The 18,742-nt window shown below is 46.4% G+C and overlaps 2 protein-coding genes across 8 annotated transcripts in view; one reads left to right on the top strand and one right to left on the bottom strand.

Annotated features, from left to right (window-relative positions):
* Window positions 1–18,742, bottom strand: part of PDS5A (PDS5 cohesin associated factor A) — a 170,995-nt gene that overhangs the window by 99,975 nt on the left and 52,278 nt on the right. The window lies entirely within an intron of this gene.
* Window positions 15,635–18,039, top strand: LOC135983997 (uncharacterized). The gene is made up of 2 exons (XM_065598131.1): window positions 15,635–16,368; window positions 17,446–18,039. The coding sequence occupies exons 1-2, from the start codon at window positions 15,840–15,842 to the stop codon at window positions 17,904–17,906; spliced, it is 990 nt and encodes a 329-aa protein (XP_065454203.1). The 5' UTR covers window positions 15,635–15,839; the 3' UTR covers window positions 17,907–18,039.

Genomic DNA, 18,742 nt, shown 5'->3' with positions numbered 1-18,742 from the left:
CTAAATAATGCTTTCTAAAAGGATGCAATACCATCCACAGTTATTTTACTACCTAATTATTAGCATTAACATAACTTCCTGGTTAGGACACGCTGCAGAATAGACGTATGACTTTTACAGATATTTTGAACTTGATACTGTTAAGTCAACTCTTTAAAAGTTCTCACAAATATGGCCAAAAGCACAGAATAAACCTTAGGCTCAGCAAAAAATGTGTAGCCTAGGCAGAGGAGAGGTGTGGCTATGGTAGGTCTAAGCCACTTTTTCACTCTCCCAATCCTGCTCCAGTGTAATTTAGGCAGCACTACTTTAAGTCATGCCAGTTGCCTGGGGTTGCCCTATAGGTTGAAGTGCGATGGCTCCAGCTCTGCCCCACCCCCTATGCAAGAGTTAATGAAGAGGGCCCAAAAAGGCAATCTTATCTTTGACTTCTGCAACACCTATAGCAGAATCCTTCCCCAGACAGATACAAGGCTTTTAGTGTTCCTTTATGCCACTCTGGCCCTTTTACTTAGTGTAAATGGGCCAGAGAGGGGGTGAGGGTCCGAGTTTTGTGCCCAAGACTATTTACTCAACAGATCTGTAACTTGTGTGTATTCAGAGTCATCTCTGTTTACATAAGTGACAAAAATAAATGTGCATTGCTTTTTATTCCTGTTAGCACAACTAGCAGAAACTGAGCTAGACACCACTCACTGTTGTGCATTGTCAACAAAATTGTTTACTAAATTCCAATTAATTATGCCTGTGCAATCCTACTGAATGCAATGGGGTTGTACAGTTTTAAGTAAAGGCATAGTTTGGAGGCAAAGATGTTGCAAAAGGTATAAACTTTGAGGAAGGATGGTCCAGTGGCTACGACATTAGTCTAAGACACAGGTTCATTGCCACTCTGCCACAGATGTCCAGTGTGACAATTGGGCAAGTTACAGTTACTCTGTGCCTTAATTCGCTATCTGTAAAATGGGGATAACAGTTTTTCCCCACTTCACAGTGGTACTGTGAGGATAAACATATTAGAATGTGAAGCACTCAGATACCACGGTAATAAAGGGCATATAAATATAACACAGAAGATAGAAAGACAGAACCATAGATCCTGAGGATCTAATTTAGACTACGGGATCTTTAGTACTGGTAATGCATAAGAAGGAAAGAACCCCGCTTGACTTTCAAAGCCCAGACTGAGTTTATAGAGCTGACAATTAGAAATACATTTTTGTATTTAACTATAGATAATTCTTTTCCGACTATGCCATTTTGAATGATAATGAAGTGGCTCCTCAGTTATTAAATGTGCCACTGCTTAAAAAGTTGATAGGAAAATATTGCTGTTTCTTTTTCCTGGAACTGTGGAACCCAGCTTTAAGTGTAGCAGATAAAACAAATTAAAAAAAAAATCCGTTTGTCTACCAAGCCTCCCAGTATTATCCTCACATCCTATACTGACAACAGTCACTCTGGCATAGCATCACAAATCACTTGTCCTTCCTAGAAGCTGGAAGGAAATTTTATTTATATAGATAACACAAAAGTAGCAGCAAGATCTAGTGGGTTAAAGTACAAGAGTGTTTCTGGTCCTGCCTCTGCCACAAATCTGTTGTGATATCTTGGACAAATTACAAAGGGTGGTTGTCTTCACTTTTCCCTGACCCCACCATTTTTAAAGAAGTAAAAATATGGGTCGATACTAACACAACATGGGGGCAAAGTTTTGGGGTTTTTTGGTAAAGAGGTAGGGAGTATTTTGACCCGCTTTCCCTGACAGATACAAGCCCAGGCCCTGCTATATCTGACAAGCTCCTATTTACTCTCCTCCCATGCCTTTCTTCAAGGCCTGTCTACACAGTAGGATAAAATGTGTATTTTAAAAATGTATTAGCCAATAGGTTTTAACTACCTTGTTTTAAGACCCTAGGATAGAAGGACAAGTTGAATCCTCCTTATCCCCTTCCTCCAACTTTCTGTGGAGAGTCCTTAGACTCTATCCTGGGTCCCCCTTCTTTTCTCCCTCTACACCTTATCTTTGGATAATCTCATCAATAAACAACAATTCAGCTAATATATATATGCTGAAGACTCTCAGATCTATCTCTATTTCAGACCTGTCTCCTCCTGTCCACACTGAAGTTTCAACCTGTCTCTCTGCCATCCTCATGGATAGCTTGCTGTCACTTCAAGCTCAACTTGGCTAAAATAGAGTTCTTAATCTTCCCTCCACAAACCCCATACCTGCCACCTCCTTTCTCCATCACTGTGGACAGCACTGCCATCCTGTCTGTCCGTCAGACCATAACCTGGGCATGGCCTTTGACCTGGACTTCTCTATGGATCTTCATATTCAGGCTATGTCTAAATCTTGTAGAGTCTTTCTGCATAACCTCTCTAAGATATGGACTTTCCTATCCATTCACATAGTTAAAACTCTTGTCCAGTCTCCTCACCTTGTAGTCACTGACTACGACATTCTTTTTTTCGCCCTGGACAAACAATCTCGTCCCTTCTATCCATTTAGAAGGCTTCTGCAAAGACTATTTTCTTAACCTATCACTTTGGCTAGGTCACCCCTCCTTCTCTTTGTATGCCATCAGTGACTCCCCTTTTTCTATCACATTGAAGATAAGCTACTTGTCTTCACTTTCAACCCATCATTTCTCACTCAGTATCAAGAAGTCAATCCCCACCTCTGATCAGCCCATAAGGCCAGCCTCCATTCCCACTTGGTAATTTTTCAAGCAACAATCTTCATGCTTTCTCCATTATACTCCTTCAAATCCCTCCTTAAAACTCACCCTTTCCATGATGCCTATAAAAAACACTGACAACGGATAGGCGATTGGTATGCAGAGACCACTGCCAACCATGCTGACCAATACAGTTTCCTTGCTGCCTTGTACTCCCCCATCTGTCTGCATCCATCTATTGTCTCTGGTCCTATACTTAGATTGCAAGCTCTTTGGAACAGAAACCATCTTTTCGTTCTGTGTGTGTAAACTGCCTAACAAAATGAGGTCTTTGTCTATGAATAACACTGATAGGCACTACTGTAAAACAAACATATAAACAAGTACTTAATAATATGATAAAACCCCTCTATATTAATTCCAGATCACAACATCATATACAAAGATAAATGGAATTATCATTCAGAAAGATTTATTTAAATTTAACTATATTCTATTTGATATAATCCAATAAATTAGTCCCATTTCTTTTATACAGGTTTTAAATTTCAGTAATGCAAAAAACTACCTCGGGGGGGAAAGAAAGAGAGAGAGAGAGAGAGAGAGAGAGAGTGCACTCTATTGCTAAACACCCATTGTGGTTGATGGAGATATTACATAAAATAATCTGTTTACTCCCTCTTGATAACCTGTATGGCAATTCCACTATTACAAATAGAACAATGTTTTCTAACCATGTGATACAGAAGAATAATTAGTTTTTAATTGTATTAAGACATTAAATACAACATAAGCTTTTGCAGGAGCGATGTGTACCAGTGTTGGCAGGACCAGGCTGGCGCTATCAGAATCACTGAAGCTTCTTCCCTCCGTATCTTGAGGAGCACCTTGTGAATGAGAGGGATGGGCGGGAACGCATATAGGAGACGGCCTCCCCATGGGAGGAGGAATGCATCCACGATGGAGCCCAGGCTGTGAATCAGGAAGGAGCAGAACTGCTGACACTTCCTGTTGCATCGCGTGGCAAACAGGTCTATCTGGGGAAAACCCGACTGATGGAAGATTGAGTTCATTATGTCCGGGCGTGACCTGCTGAGATGGTCCACCAACTCGTTCTGTACTCCAGAGAGGTACGGTGCTTGCCGGTGTATTCTACACAGAAGTCCCACAGCATGATGGCTTCCTGGCACTGGGGAGACAAGTGTGCAACCCCCGTTTGTTGATATAAAATATCACCGTGGTGTTGTCTGTTGTGACTGATACACATCTCCCTGCTATGTGTGCTCGGAAAGTCTGGCATGCAAGGCGTACCGCTCTCAGCTCTCTGACATTGATGTGGAGAGCGAGATCCACCTGAGACCGGAGGCCTTGTGTTCTGATCTCCCAAATGTGCCCCCCAGCCCAACTCTGACTCATCCGTCACTAGCAAGAGGCATGGCTGTAGCATCACATACTACCTGTGGGTCAATCCACCACAGAAGGGAGTTGAGAACCCGGTGAGGCAGAGTTACAATCCTGTCCAAACTGTCCTGGGCTGGCCGATACATGGATACCAGCCATGACTGAAGAGGTCAAAGTCAGAGTCTGGCATGCTATACTACGTAGGTACAAGCTGCCATGTGTTCTAGAAGTTTCAGGCAGTTCCCTGCTGTGGTGGTGGGGAACTGTCTGAGACCTTGAATAATGTCGCCCAGGGCTCGAAATCTCGCTTCTGGAAGGAATGCCCTGGCATGTGTCGAGTCCAGTACCGACCCTACAAATTCTATTCTCTGAACTGGGGACAGCGGTGATTTCCCCTCATTCAGTAGCAGGCCCAGTTCGTCAGAAGCAGCTCTTATGAAGGCAACCTGCGTCTCTACTTGTGTCCTGGATCGGCCCTTGATCAGCCAGTTGTCAAGGTACAGGAACACTTGTACCTGTCACCTGTGGAGGAACATGGTCACGACTGCCATGTACTTGGTGAATACTCGAGGTGCCACTGACACGCCGAACGGGAAGGCTGTGAACTAGTAGTGGGTGTTGTTCACCACGAGCCTGAGGTATTTTCTGTGGGACTGAATTATTGTTATGTGAAAGTACACATCCTTCAAGTCGAGGGTGGCACACCAGTCTCCTGGATTCAATGAAGGGATGATAGAGGCCAAAGAGACCATGCGGAAATTGAGCTTCTTCACGAATTTGTTGAGTTCTCACAGGTCTAGCGGCCTAAGCCCGCCCTTGACTTTCGGTATTAGGAAATACAGAGAATAGAAACCCCTGCCCTTCTGTTCCTGAGGAACCTCTTCCATTGCTCCTAGTGAAAGGAATGTGTGCACCTCCTGTATAAGAAGTTGCTCATGACAGGGGTCCCTGAAGAGGGACGGGGAACTGGGGTGGAAGGGCGGGAGGGCACAGAATTGGATGGAGTATCCCCTCTCTACCACGCGGAGCACCCAGTGGTCCGAAGCGATATGGGACCATGCACAGTAGGAAGGGGACAGTCTGGAGGAAAAGATAAGGCGGGGTAGATCCAGTTTTTGTTCTGGTGCGCCGTCTTCAACCGCACCTTCAAAAGGCTGGTTTGGAGCCGGAAGGTGGTTTGGGTTGGCCAGAGCCTTCGCCTGAGGATGGGTGCAGCCTTTTCCTGCCACTCTTGTTCCTCCTCCAGGAACTATCCTGACAGTTCTGCTGGTACAAGCACGGAGAAGGTTGCAGTCTAAAATGCTTCCGCTGCATAGCGGGAGTATGGAGGCCCAATGATTTGAGAGTGGCTCTCAAGTCTTTTAGGCTATGCAGCCTTTTGTCCGTTTTCTCAGAAAAGAGAATCGAACCCTCGAATGGGAGGTCCTGAAAATGGCAGGCCCGAGACCTGGAACCCCGTCTCATGGCTATGCCCATAGCCATCACACGGGTAGCCACATCTGCTCAGTCCAGTGCGGCTTGAAGCAAAGCTCACAAAATGAGCTTCTCCTCCTCCACCAGAGCCGAAAACTTGGCGTGGGAGTCCTGCGGCATCAGCTCTGCAAACTTTGCCATTGCCCCACATGTGTTGTAGCAGTACTTGCTGACGATGGCCTGCTGATTAGAGATGTGGAGCTGCAATCCGCCAGTGGAATAGACCTTTTTCCCATAAAGGTAGAGTCGTTTTGCGTCCCAATTCTTCGGGGAGGGTCCCTGGAAGCCCTTGCGTTCATGTTGGCTAGCAGTATGTACCACGAGATAATCAGGTGGGGGGTGAGTTGCGCTTAGCCGTAGGGGTCAATGAGGCTGGGGTCTGACACAAAGTTTTTGTGATGTCAGAGACTGTCTTTATAAGAGGCTGCGCAATACGTGCAAGTCCGGAGGGGGCAAGGATGTCTACCATTGGATCTACATCTTCCACTACCTCCTCCGCCTGAATGCCCGTCGCAGCAATTGCTGTAGCACCCTGTTGTCCTCCAGGGCAGAGGCCGTAGCAATGCCCAACAGCACCTCACCCGGTGAGGACAAGGAAGAGACTCCCATAAGCGGTGGCTGCTTCCTTCCTTCCGCACCCAAGGGGTCCGGCGACACCTGGATTTCTTGAGCCGGTACTGACGCGGATGGTGTTGCGCCCCTTGGTGTCGGAACTGCATACACCGAAGCTGGTGCCGCAAGCATCATCGGTGCTGAGGCCATCATCAATGCCGGAGCTGCCGTCAGTGCCGGAGATTGGTGTTGGAGATGCCGGAGCCAAAACAACTGGGGCCAGTGCAGGCTGTGCTGGTGCCGGAGGCATCGGGATGGAGGTGCCGTGTGGCAATGGGGCTACCCCTGATCCTGACGATGCAGACAGTGCTGGAGGGGGTACGAACGTGGCTGAGGCCACCGACATTGCCCTTGGCTCAGACCTTGGCTTTGATGAAAAGCCCAGGGAGTCCAAAAGGGCCATTGTGCTGGGGGCTACCATTGCACAGGCTATAGTGCCGGGTAAAGATGCCGGTCCCAGGTTGACGCGGACCGTCTGCTCCTGCTCCTACTCCTACAGGACCGATAGGAGTCCGATTCCAACTCCGAGGTGTCTGAAAAAGGACCAAGGAGGAGCGGTATTTCTAGGCACCGACTGTTCGCACCGAGGGCTCTGGTACCGGCGTGGTTGCTCGGTCTATTCCGTTGCTGGAGAGTGGCGCACCAGGGTTGGAGATCAGCGGGGCATCATGACGGGCTTTCCCCTTGAAGGTGCACGGGGAGCAACCAGTACTGGCAACCTGCCCTGTCTAGGATGGGAGAACAGTGCTGAGAGGGGGAGTAGTTCTTGGGCTTCCTCGAATGCCTCCGGAGTCAAAGGGACATGCAGCTCCCGGCTCGGCCTCAGCAAACGAGGAGGGTCTAAACTCAACCGCCCTTCCATGTGGCCAGGAGTCAACATGACCGTCACCAGTGGTGGATCGAAGTAGTGTGACCCAACTCGGGTCTCACAACGGCTGGCTCCTTAGGCCTAGCAGGGGGAGAACGACCCCTCTCCAGCCTCTTATTCTGCGGCACAGGCAATTGAGGATGGTGCCTACATGTGGCATATGAATCACGAGTGGAGCCAGGATGGTGCCATGAGTCTTTGTCCTTATTCGGCACCAGAGCTCGTGCTGACGGTGCCAGAGCGCTTGTACCAAGGAAGAGGTACTCGGCGCAGGGTCCATCAACCCCCCCACCCTCTTCCGAGACATAGACTTCGCAGTGAGGCTGCATCCACCCCTGACACAGTCCAAGGGCTGAGGCTGCCCCAAAAACACCCTGGGGCCCTGCCCTCCACACCAGGCATGGCAAGATAGCAAGCAAGAGCAACAGTGTCTTGCATGCCTGCCCAGCCCTGTGCAGCAATCTGGGTGCTATCACCAAAGTATGGGTCAGGTGCAGGATGGATCTGGATACACAGGGTATCGTTGGGGGGGTTCCAGGTGCAGGGGGAATTGGACTCTGAAGGGGGCTCAGTGTGGTGGAGGTAGGGTGACCAGACAGCAAGTGTGAAAAATCAGGTGGGGGATAATAGGAGCCTATATAAGAAAAAGACCCCAAAATTGGGACTGTCCCTATAAAATTGGGACATCTGGTCACCCTAGGTGGCGGTCCGGTTGGTGCAGGTGCGGGTCCGGATTCAGGGGGGAGGGGCTCCGTGGGGAGTTCAGGTGCAGAGGGGTGATGCTCAGTGGGGGGTCTGGATTCACAGGGGCTCGGCCGATGGGGAACAGCTCCCTGTACAGTGAACCCTCTTCCTGCGTCTGAGGAGCAATTGGGACAGGAAGCAGGGGGAAGGGTATGTGCAGTGAGGGAGGGGGAAGGAAGGTTTCTGGGGGCGGGTCTGACCCAGATCCTCCTAGCGGGGACAAGGAAGTCCCATCATCCCCCACCCCCAGCCCAGCCAGGACTAGCAGCTGAGCCAAGTTAGGAACCACCAACTGGGACACCCCGAGCTCCCTCCCTCATTCCGCTGCAGTGATTTACCTCTTTATCAGCTGCTCTGGGCACCCAAAACAATGCACCCATATTGCTGGGGAGGACTCCGTGACCGCTCTGGCAGCTTCCCTTTGCTTCCCCATCAGAAGTCATTCTTCTGCAGGGAAGCAAAGAAATCTGCAGGGGATATGAATTCTGTGCCCACACAGTGGCGAAGAATTCCCCCAGGAATAGTCCAAGCATCCTCCTCATAGCAATTAGACTTCTGACCTCTACCATATACAAAATTCCTCAAAAATGTCAGATAAGGAGACTTCTTTATTACTAGAGCCCTGCAAATCTGCAGATATCCGCAGACCATGTTTGGGGATCACAGCTCAGATGAAGATAAACATTTTGTATCCGCACAGAGCTCTATTTATTACCACTGGATTAAATGTGCTTTGAAAACATTTTGCTTTAGGCCTGCATACCGATCAGGTGTAACTGCTTAGGACAGGTTCCTTTGGGAAAGAAGCTCTGACTATCTGTGCTTGACGTAGGCAATGCAAGGATTGTTTAGACTAGTTGGTCTCAACCCGCAACCCAATCAACACACATTTGCGACCCATGTGATATCCTCAGGGCCACAAAGGTAGTATTGGATGTGGCCCACAATGGTAAATAGGTTGAGAACCACTGCGATAAATGTACATCCCAGTATATTTTTTCAGTCCGTACAGGTATTAAAAGTTCCCACCCCAAAATATTTAGTCTAAGGGATAGCTGCTATAGAGAAACTACACCAAAGACATTTTTGCTTCTGTAGAAGAAATAACCATGAAGCACAAAATTGCTGCAGAATCCCACTCTCCCAACCCTCTACCTATAGGAAGAGGCACGGAAAGTGTATCTCAAGAAAACTGATGTGGACATCACAAGCTGAGAGGAGCAAGCTACTTGGCGCCACATCCTCCATCAGGCAGGGGCCCACTTCGAGAAGTGCCTTGCCCTTGAAGCTGAAGACAGAGAATGTTCCCAGCAGGCAGCTGGCCCGCCAGGAAATGCCTGTACCTACAGCAGACAGATCTGTGGTTCCAGGATCGGCCTCCTGAGTCACCTCAGGACCCATATGTAAATCCATCATAGAGATCATTCTCAAATCGATGGATTGCCTATGATAACAAGTCTTCTGTAGACCACTGGCCCTACCAAATTCATTGTCCATTTTGGTCAATTTCAATGTCAGAGGATTTTTTTAAATGATCAATTTCACGGTTTCAGATGTTTATATCTGAAATTTCAATGTGTTGCAACCGTGGGGTTCCTGATGCAAGGCTATTGTAAGGGGCTCATGGGATTGCCACCCTTATTTCTATGCTGCTGATGGTAGGGGCACTGCCTTCAGAGCTGGGCAGCCAGAGAGCAGTTACTGCTAGCTGGATGCCCAGTTCTAAAACCAGTGCCACTGTCAGCAGCAGCACAGAAGTGAGGATTGCAGGGTATAGGGAGTGGGTTACCACATGTCCTGGTTTTCCCAGCAGCCTCCCACCTGGGACAGGAGCTGACAGCTGGAGCCCCAGGCTCTCGCCTGGGTCAGGGGCCGACAGCCACCCTCACTTCTGTGCTGCCCTTCAGAGCTTTGCGCCCAGCCAGAGCAGAGCTTCCTGCAGCCAGGGGAGTTTCCTGGAGGTGGGTCTGACCTGGCTCTGGGAGCAGTTCCCACGGGAAGAGGAAGTCCCATCCCTCCCCATTTCAGGCCAGGACTAGCAGCTAGAGCCCAGCGCATGGTGGGAACCCCTGGCTGGAGAGCTCCTAACCCTGTCGCTCCCCTACACTAGCCAGATTTCACAGGCTAGGTCTATACTACCCGCCTGAATCGGCGGGTAGAAATCGACCTCTCGGGGATCGATTTATCGCGTCCCGTTGGGACGCGACAATCGATCCCCGAATCGGCGCTCTTACTCCACCAGCGGAGGTGGTAGTAAGCGCCGCCGACAGAAAGCCGCAGAAGTCGATTTTGCCGCCGTCCTCACAACGGGGTAAGTCGGCTGCGATACGTCAAATTCAGCTACGCTATTCACGTAGCTGAATTTGCGTATCTTAAATCGACTCCCCCCTATAGTGTAGATGTACCCACAGTCCACAACATGTTTTTCACAGCCAGGGCCCTATTGATAGGATACAACAAACTCCTATCTTTTGAAATTGTGTCTGTCTCTCTCTCTCAGGGTTCTGCATTCAGCAGCTCATTCACTACCAGAACTTCCTTCTGTCATGTCTATACTTTCACCTGTTGCTGAGGCCTCAGCAAGGACCACACTGTCATGCTTTGGCAGAAAAGGGGCTTGATGCCAAGCCAGTGGGGTGGAAATCCAACCATTCCTGACATATCAGCTGCTAGGGTGAATACCCTGGGAACATAAAGGGACAGTTGCCAGCCCTGCATCAAAGAATGATCCATGTAGGACTAGCCTTTGACCCCCAGGCACTACGAACATCAACATTAGTTTGCTTTCCTCTACTTGCCATACTGTAGAACTGATAAATGAAATTGTTTTTAATTGTTCACTTTATTAATGTAACTTCATAAGTAAAGTTTTATGAATGAAACACTATTCATTCATAAAACCGGTTACCCCAATAACTGGCTAATTAACAGTTAAGATGCTTATTAAGAGCCATAGCTGTTCAGTCAGCTGCCTTTGTAAGTTTCACTATCAATCCAATTCCTGCTTAAATCACTGAGACAATGTTTCAGTATTGTAACTTCTGTTCACTGTTTGCCATATTGTAATTCAAACCCCATTTTAAAACGCTTACTCCATTTTGTAAGGGCTTGCTGCAACCTTCATTTTTGCAAACCCTGCTGTAATCTTATTAGTTTAGATGTGTGAATGAGGTATGTATGGATGATGGAATCAACCTCCAGCCCCAGCCTGTCCTGATTAAATAGAGTTCAAACACCAAGGGCTGAAGATGCAGACAAGAGCCCTAACAAAGTAAGAAGAATCCACCCTAAAAAGAAAAGGTACAATAGAAGGAAGATCAAAGCCCAGTCCCAGGCTGAAAGTCATGTCTGCAATTGACGGGTGATCGATCACCAAACCCAGAGGCAGCCTGACACAGCAAGACCTATAGACTCTGGATTCAAACTAAAGCCTACAAAAAGGATGGGTGAGATGGAAAACTTTGGAGGGGGGTAACAATCTGCTGCCAACATGGAAGGGCATCGGTGCATGCCCAACAGAGACCCAGCTCGTCCTTGTGCCCAGCTTTCCTGGCCAGTTAGCCACCACAAGCTACGAACCCAAGCAGGACTGGTAACTATGCAGAAGCTGCAGAACATCTGGTGTGTGTGTGTGTGTGTGTGTGTGTGTGTGTGTGTGTGTGTGTGTGTGTGTGTGTGTGTGTGTGTGTGTGTGTGTGTGTGTGTGTGTGTGTGTGTGTAAGGATTAAGATATTAGTTATTGGTCATAAATCAAATTGTTATCATAATAAATGTGGCATCTTTATCTTGTCCCCTTTAATAAGATCCTGCTAGTTTTTATTGGTATAACAATACGAGGGGAACCACTCATACTTTGACAAAGACTTATAAACCCAGCACAACTGATGTATATATATTTTAGCCCATGTAACAATAATTGCTCACAGTTGTAACTGGAAAATATTAGCAAACTTTATTTAAATATTTATGAATTAGGAACTACTGAGATGCTCTGAACACACCTAGCTGTATGATGGAGGGCCTCTATGATACATTGCCTCTTACAGCCAAGAATTTATGACTGCCTTAGATTCTCTGGCACATTCAACACAACCATTCAGTGAGCAGATACGCACTGGACAGAGACCTAGTGTTGACTATTGTCAACGTTCTGATGTCTCAATATCTCTCAATAAGAGCTACCGTTTTACCAATAATTTACAGTAGTTGCCAAAGATGATGAGAGAATCAGATGCATAATGCACAGTTCTTGAAATCATGAAAAAGGCAGAAAATTTTCAGAGTAGTTTTATTACCGTAGGGTAGCAGCTAAACTTGAGATGAACTTATTGTTTAACAGCAGATATTTCTAAGTGCTCTAACATCCAAATGCATATTCAGATCATCATTAGGCTCTGGAGTATATTGAGTGGTGCAAATTTGGAATAGTTTGTTCCAGGGGTTCCTGAGACGCAGCAAGGGGGAGAAAGACCTGTCAGTAAAATTTTCTGTTTTTTATAACCTCTCTATGCACACCGTGGCTCAAATTATGTCAGGCCTCTTCCCCCCAAAATGATATCATCAGATTGCATTTGATCTAAGTAAGTGTCCAGCATCCAGATCCACATTGTGGAAGCAAGATTTTAAAAGTTAGCTAGGGTTGAACCTGGGATCCATATTACAGACAGTGGATTTGCACATGCACTGTAAGATTGCTGCACTGTACAATGGGAACCAGCAGTGTGCAGAAGCACAGTTTATCTCAGAAGCACTTGGGTGGCTCAGGACAACAGACAATTAGACCTTGAACCCATGTACCATCTAATGGGTGTGAGTTTGAGTGCTGGCTTTGGGACATTTCTGTGAAATGCTGTGCACATTTTTACCCTCAGCCTGTACTGTGCTTGGGCTGAGGAGCTGCTGTTGGAAGTTTTTCCACCCAGTGCAGGCAATATTATAGGGTGATCTTTGCCAAAACATTGTTAAGATTAAGTTGAGCTCTCTGTTAAATAATCAAACTGCTGTAAAATCCACATGCATTCTTAATTTTCCAAGCAATCAGCTATGCTTCATCAGGGGCTGGGGTAGAATCAGTGGTGCACACTTGAGGTCAGGTACTCAAGGGGCACCTCAGATACAGCCCCCACTCATCAAAAGGAGCTGTCCTAAAACACAAGTGCATAGGGAGAATGTTTTGAAAACTGGTATGTGCAAGCTATTCTCCTTTGCTTAGGAATGGGTTCACTGTCTTACCAGAGGCCTACTAGCCAGAAGTTAACATGAAAGATGAGGGGGACCTCTGAAGTGCAAAAGCAATAAACTGGTGAGAAGCTAACCTACCCTCATTACATTTCCTTGTTGTTAAAACAAAAGGTAGCCTTCCCTTTCTGATACTGTTAGCTACCGAATCAGACGACTACTTTTGTGCCTGTTTCAACTGTAAGACAGAGAGTGCTCTAGTTTCAGGGATCTGACACAGTAATATAACTTTCTCTGGTTCTGAGAAAACTCAAAGGTCCCTGTGTTATCCCCTAAATACAAACAAGAAACTGCAGAATAAAGCTATAATAATTGATTGTAAGTTCTTGGAGCAGGGATAGCATTTTTGTTCTGTGCTTGTACAATCCCTAGCATACCTGGTCCATGATTAGGGCTCCTAGGCACTACTGTAATACAAATAATAATAGTAAACCTTCTGAGGAAACCACACCTGTCTGAACTACTGATCTACTTTGCAAAAAGAACAGGAGTACTTGTGGCACCTTATAGACTAACAAATTTATTAGAGCATAAGCTTTCGTGGACTACAGCCCACTTCTTCGGATGCATATAGAGTGAAACATATATTGAGGAGATATATATACACACATACAGCGAGCATGAACAGGTGGGAGCTGTCTTACCAACTCTGAGAGGCCAATTAAGTAAGAGAAAAAAACTTTCGAAGTGATAATCAAGCTACTTTGAGCTTTCAACAACAATATTTGTCTTACAGAGCAAACCATCTAATTGGCTATACTACTTTCCCTTTGATCTAATCTACATAAAGAGCTTTTCTTTGGAGACTTAACTGCTGAGTAGATCAGAACCAAACAAGTCTTAATATTGGTAATTTACATTGCTTTATTAGCTTCACTTTATTAAAAACATAGTATTAGTTGAACTATTTGATTGTTTTACTTGCATTGACCTACTCTAATGAGAATCTCTCCTTTATCTAGAAACCTTGCTGTGATAAACACATTAGAGTACATGACTATTTCTTATGTTGAAACAGCATACAAATGAATGAATGACTCAAGAATTATGTATGAGGACTTTTCTTTAAATGTTTTAAACTTGTGTTTAACTTTTTTTAAAAGACAAGCAATTACAGACATACCTGAAATAACTGAAAATGGAATGTACAATCTTAATACTGTCATTACATTATGCACAATTAGAACTTCACACACCACACATACAGAGCATCTCAAATGGAATTCATACAAAGACTTCACTATAACAGAAAAAGCGGAGAAATAACAGAGAAATAGCTAATCTCCAGGTTGGATTTTCATAAGAAACCATCAGCAGAATGACTTATTTTTTCTACTGTAGATCTGCACACACTCTAGTTTATCCTTCTAATCAGTTCTCACTTATGAACATATGCTTTGACCCAAATTGTCTTGTATCAGAACCGAAAACAAAATTAAGGAAATATTTGTCATCTAAAATTTTTATGCACCTTCTCTACCAGGCCATCGCTGTGAATTTTTTTAACATGTTAAACAGAGGTCTATGTTAAAATATAGGAATTGGCAAGACATTTGAATGAGTGTCACAGTTAAGGAGCTACAAAGTCAGTTTATAAACTTAACCTAATCACAAGTTTGAATCTGATAGAGAATCTCAGTGATCAAACTGAAAATATTACATTCTAGACTTTCTGAAGGTCACTGAATTTAAGGTGATTTCTGAAACAGAATTGCATCCCTCCCAACTAAAGATATGGAATATTTTAAAAGTGTACATTTAATAGAAATTTGTTTTTAAATGCATCATAGATATGTTTTCTGAAAACACAAAAACAAACTACACTTTCTGGAATAAAAGCACACTGTTTAGTTACTGTTTTTATTATTTCTTTGTTGTAGTGGCCAGAATCTCATATCAAGGTTCTGGAACCATCATGCTAGGTATTGTACAAACGTGTAAAACAGATTATCAAGCCCCAGAAACCTCACAATCTAGGATTATTCGAAGATGCAAGAGGATAAGCAGACAAGTGGAAGAGGGGCACAACAATAGGGACTGATATATTTGCATAAATTAATATTGGTGGGAACAGCAGTCACAGATGGACCCAATCTAATCAATACCACATGACAACAATTCACAGGCACTGCAGCAGAGGAAGGTCATGAACACAACTATGGGGGAAAAGAGATTCCTGAAGTTCAGGGAAAGCACATGCAGCCCCAAAATTTCAGAGAGTATGTAAGATTTTATTCTATTTTGACTAATGCAATGAACTTTGACAGTGTACTGTATTAAGGATTTTAAAATTCTTGGGAAAGGTTTTGTATGACTAACTCCTTCACTATTAAACACAAGTTTGATAATGCCATGGCTTTTTTCATAAAGCCAAAGTGATACTTTAAAACCCAACACTGTCTGTTTTGTTTCTAAGCAGGTATTACTGTACTATCTAAGGCCTGGTCTACACTACGACTTTAATTCGGATTTATCAGCTTTAATTCGAATTTACCCTGCAACCGTCCACACAACGATGCTATTTATTTCGATGTAAAGGGCCCTTTAAATCAACTTCTGTACTCCACCCCGACGAGCGGAGTAGCGCCAAAATCGATTTCAACATTTCGAATTAGGGATAGTGTGGCCGCAATTCGATGGTATTGGCCTCCGGGAGCTATCCCACAGTGCATCATTGTGACCGCTCTGGACAGCAATCTAAACTCGGATGCACTGGCCAGGTAGACAGGAAAAGCCCCGCGAACATTTGAATTTCATTTCCTGTTTGCCCAGCGTGGAGAGCACAGGTGACCACAGATAGCTCATCAGCACAGGTAACCATGCAGGCTGATAATCGAAAAAGAGCACCAGCATGGACCGTGAGGGAGGTACTGCATCTGATCGCTGTATGGGGAGAGGATTCAGTGCTTGCAGAACTTCGTTCTAAAAGACGAAATGCAAAAACTTTTGAAAAAATCTCCAAGGGCATGATGGAGAGAGGCCACAATAGGGACTCTGATCAGTGCCGCATGAAAGTCAAGGAGCTCAGACAAGCCTATCAAAAAACAAAGGAGGCAAACGGTCGCTTCGGGTCAGAGTCGCGGACATGCCGCTTCTACGCCGAGCTGCATGCAATTCTAGGGGGGGCTGCCACCACTACCCCACCTGTGATCGTGGATTCTGGGTCGGGGATAGTCTCATCAGCGACGCCTGAGGATTCTGCCGATGGGGGAGAGGAGGAGGAGGATGAGCTTGCAGAGAGCACACAGCACTCCGTTCTCCCCAACAGCCAGGATCTTTTTCTCACCCTGACTGAAGTACCCTCCCAAGCCAGTACCCAAGACTCTGACCCCATGGAAGGGACCTCAGGTGAGTTTACCTTTGAAAATATAAAACTTGTTTTAAAAGCAAACGGTTTTTAATGATTACTTTGCCCTGAGGACTTGGGATGCATTCACGGTCAGTTCAGCTACTGGAAAAGTCTGTTAACGTGTCTGGGGATGGAGCGGAAATCCTCCAGGGACATCTCCATGAAGCTCTCCTGGAGGTACTCCAAAAGCCTTGCCACAAGGTTTCTGGGCAGTGCATCCTTATTCCGTCCTCCATGGTAGGACACTTGACCACGCCATGCTTGCAGCAAGTAATCTGGTATCATTGCCTGACAAAGCCTGGCAGCGTATGGTCCCGGTGTTTGCTGGCATTCAAGCAACATCCGTTCTTTATCTTGTTGTGTAATCCTCAGGAGAGTGATATCACTCCTGGTAACCTGGTTGAAATACGGGAACTTAATTAAGGGGACAGAGGTGGCCGTTCCTACTGGGCTGTTTGCCTGTGGCGGAAAATAAATCCTTCCCTGCTGTTAGCCAAGCGCAGATGGCAAATTGGCCCTGAGTTTTTCGCGTTTGGCTAGCAGGGATCTTCCCTGTTACCAGCCACGCGGTGGGGGGAGGGGTACCGTGATCATCCCAGAGAATTCATGGCGGGAGCGGGGCGGCAGCGGGGGGGGGGGGGAGGGGTGGTTAGTTTGGTGCCTGCAGGGATCTTCCCTGATACCAGCCACGCGGTGGGGGGGAGGGGTACAGCGATCATCCCAGAGAATTCATGGCGAGACGGGGGGGTGGTTAGTTTGTTTTCTGCTGCTGCTGAATGTTAACAGAAAAACCGCAGCACTCTACAGGCTATGCTTGGTATGTGGGAAAGGAGGGCGCAGAAGCTGTAAGACAATGGCTTACCATGGCCGCATGCAAGCCGAATTCTGTTGCCCAGACCTGTGATCTCTAGCAGCAAAGCCACAGGCACTCAGCATTAAGAGGCAAAATGCGACCTTGCACAGAAATCACATGTGCTATGTAATGTGAATAGTGTTGGTCACCGTGAAAGAGTATAAGCATTGTTCTGCAAAATGTAGCTTTTTAAACAATTCTCTCTTTTTTCCCCTCCCTACAGCAGCTGCAAATTCCTCAAGCCTCCCTCCTCCATCCCGAAGGTTATCACAGATAAGGCGTCGTAAGAAGAGAACGCGAGACGAGATGTTTTCTGAAATTATGGAATCCAGCCGCAGTGACAGAGCTCATCTGAATGAGTGGAAGGAAACAGTTTCAAAGTATAGGAAAGAAGCCAGTGAACGTGAGGACCGGAGGGACCAACGTGAGGACAGGAGAGACGCTCGAGATGAGAGGTGGCGGCAGGAAGATCAGAGGAGGCAGGATGCAACGCTGGGGCTGCTGCGTGAGCAAACAGACATGCTCCGGCGTCTGGTGGAGCTTCAGGAACGGCTGCTGGAAAACAGATTGCCGCTTCAGCCCCTGTTCCACCCTCCCCCCTCCCCATGTTCCGTATCCTCCTCACCCAGACGTGTAAGAACGCGGGGGGGAGGCTCCGTACACCTTCCCATTCCACCCCAGTAGACAGCCCAAGCAAAAGGCTATCATTTTTTTAACCTTTTCTTAGTGGCTTTTTCCTTCCCAGCAATCCTCCTCCCAAATACCACCCGGGTTCCCTCCCTCTTTTTCTAATCTATTAATAAAGAATAAATGATTTTTAAATGATAGTGACTTTATTTGGTTTGAAAGAAAGCTGGGGGAAGGGGGAGGGTGGGTTCCTTACAGAAAATCAGTCAATAAAGGGGGCGGGTTTTCATGAAGGAGAAACAAACAGATATTTCACACTGTAGCCTGGCCAGTCATGAAACTGGTTTTTAAAGCTTCTCTGATGCTCAGCGCTTCCTGGTGTGCTCTTCTAATCGCCCTGGTGTCTGGCTGCGCGTAATCAGCAGCCAGGTGATTTGCCTCAGCCTCCCACCCCGCCATAAAGGTCTCCCCCTTACTTTCACAGAGATTGTGGAGCACACAGCAAGCAGAAATAACAATGGGGAGATTTCTTTGGCTGAGGTCAGAGCGAGTCAATAATGATCGCCAGCGACCTTTTAAACGGCCAAATGCACATTCTACCACCATTCTGCACTTGCTTAGCCTGTAGTTAAACAGCTCCTGACTCCTGTCCAGGCTGCCTGTGTACGGCTTCATGAGCCATGGCATTAAGGGGTAGGCTGGGTCCCCAAGAATAACTATTGGCATTTCAACATCCCCAACGGTTGTTTTCTGGTCCGGAAAGTAAGTCCCTTGCTGCAGCCCTTTAAACAGAGTAGTGTTCCTGAAGACGCGAGCGTCATGAACCCTTCCCGGCCATCCCGCGTTGATGTTGGTGAAACGTCCCTTGTGATCCACCAGTGCTTGCAGCACCA

The sequence above is a fragment of the Chrysemys picta genome, chromosome 5 (genome assembly GCF_011386835.1).
Source record: "Chrysemys picta bellii isolate R12L10 chromosome 5, ASM1138683v2, whole genome shotgun sequence".
NCBI lineage: Eukaryota > Metazoa > Chordata > Testudines > Emydidae > Chrysemys > Chrysemys picta.
Note: the sequence above shows the minus strand (reverse complement) of the source record. Positions and strands in the feature narration are given on the sequence as shown.

Coding starts and splice junctions, on each gene's coding strand:
- LOC135983997 (XM_065598131.1), top strand. CDS start 15,840: ATGCAGGCTGATAATCGAAAAAGAGCACCAGCATGGACCGTGAGGGAG. Junction 16,369..17,445: donor CCCCATGGAAGGGACCTCAG/GTGAGTTTACCT, acceptor CCCTCCCTACAG/CAGCTGCAAATTCCTCAAGC.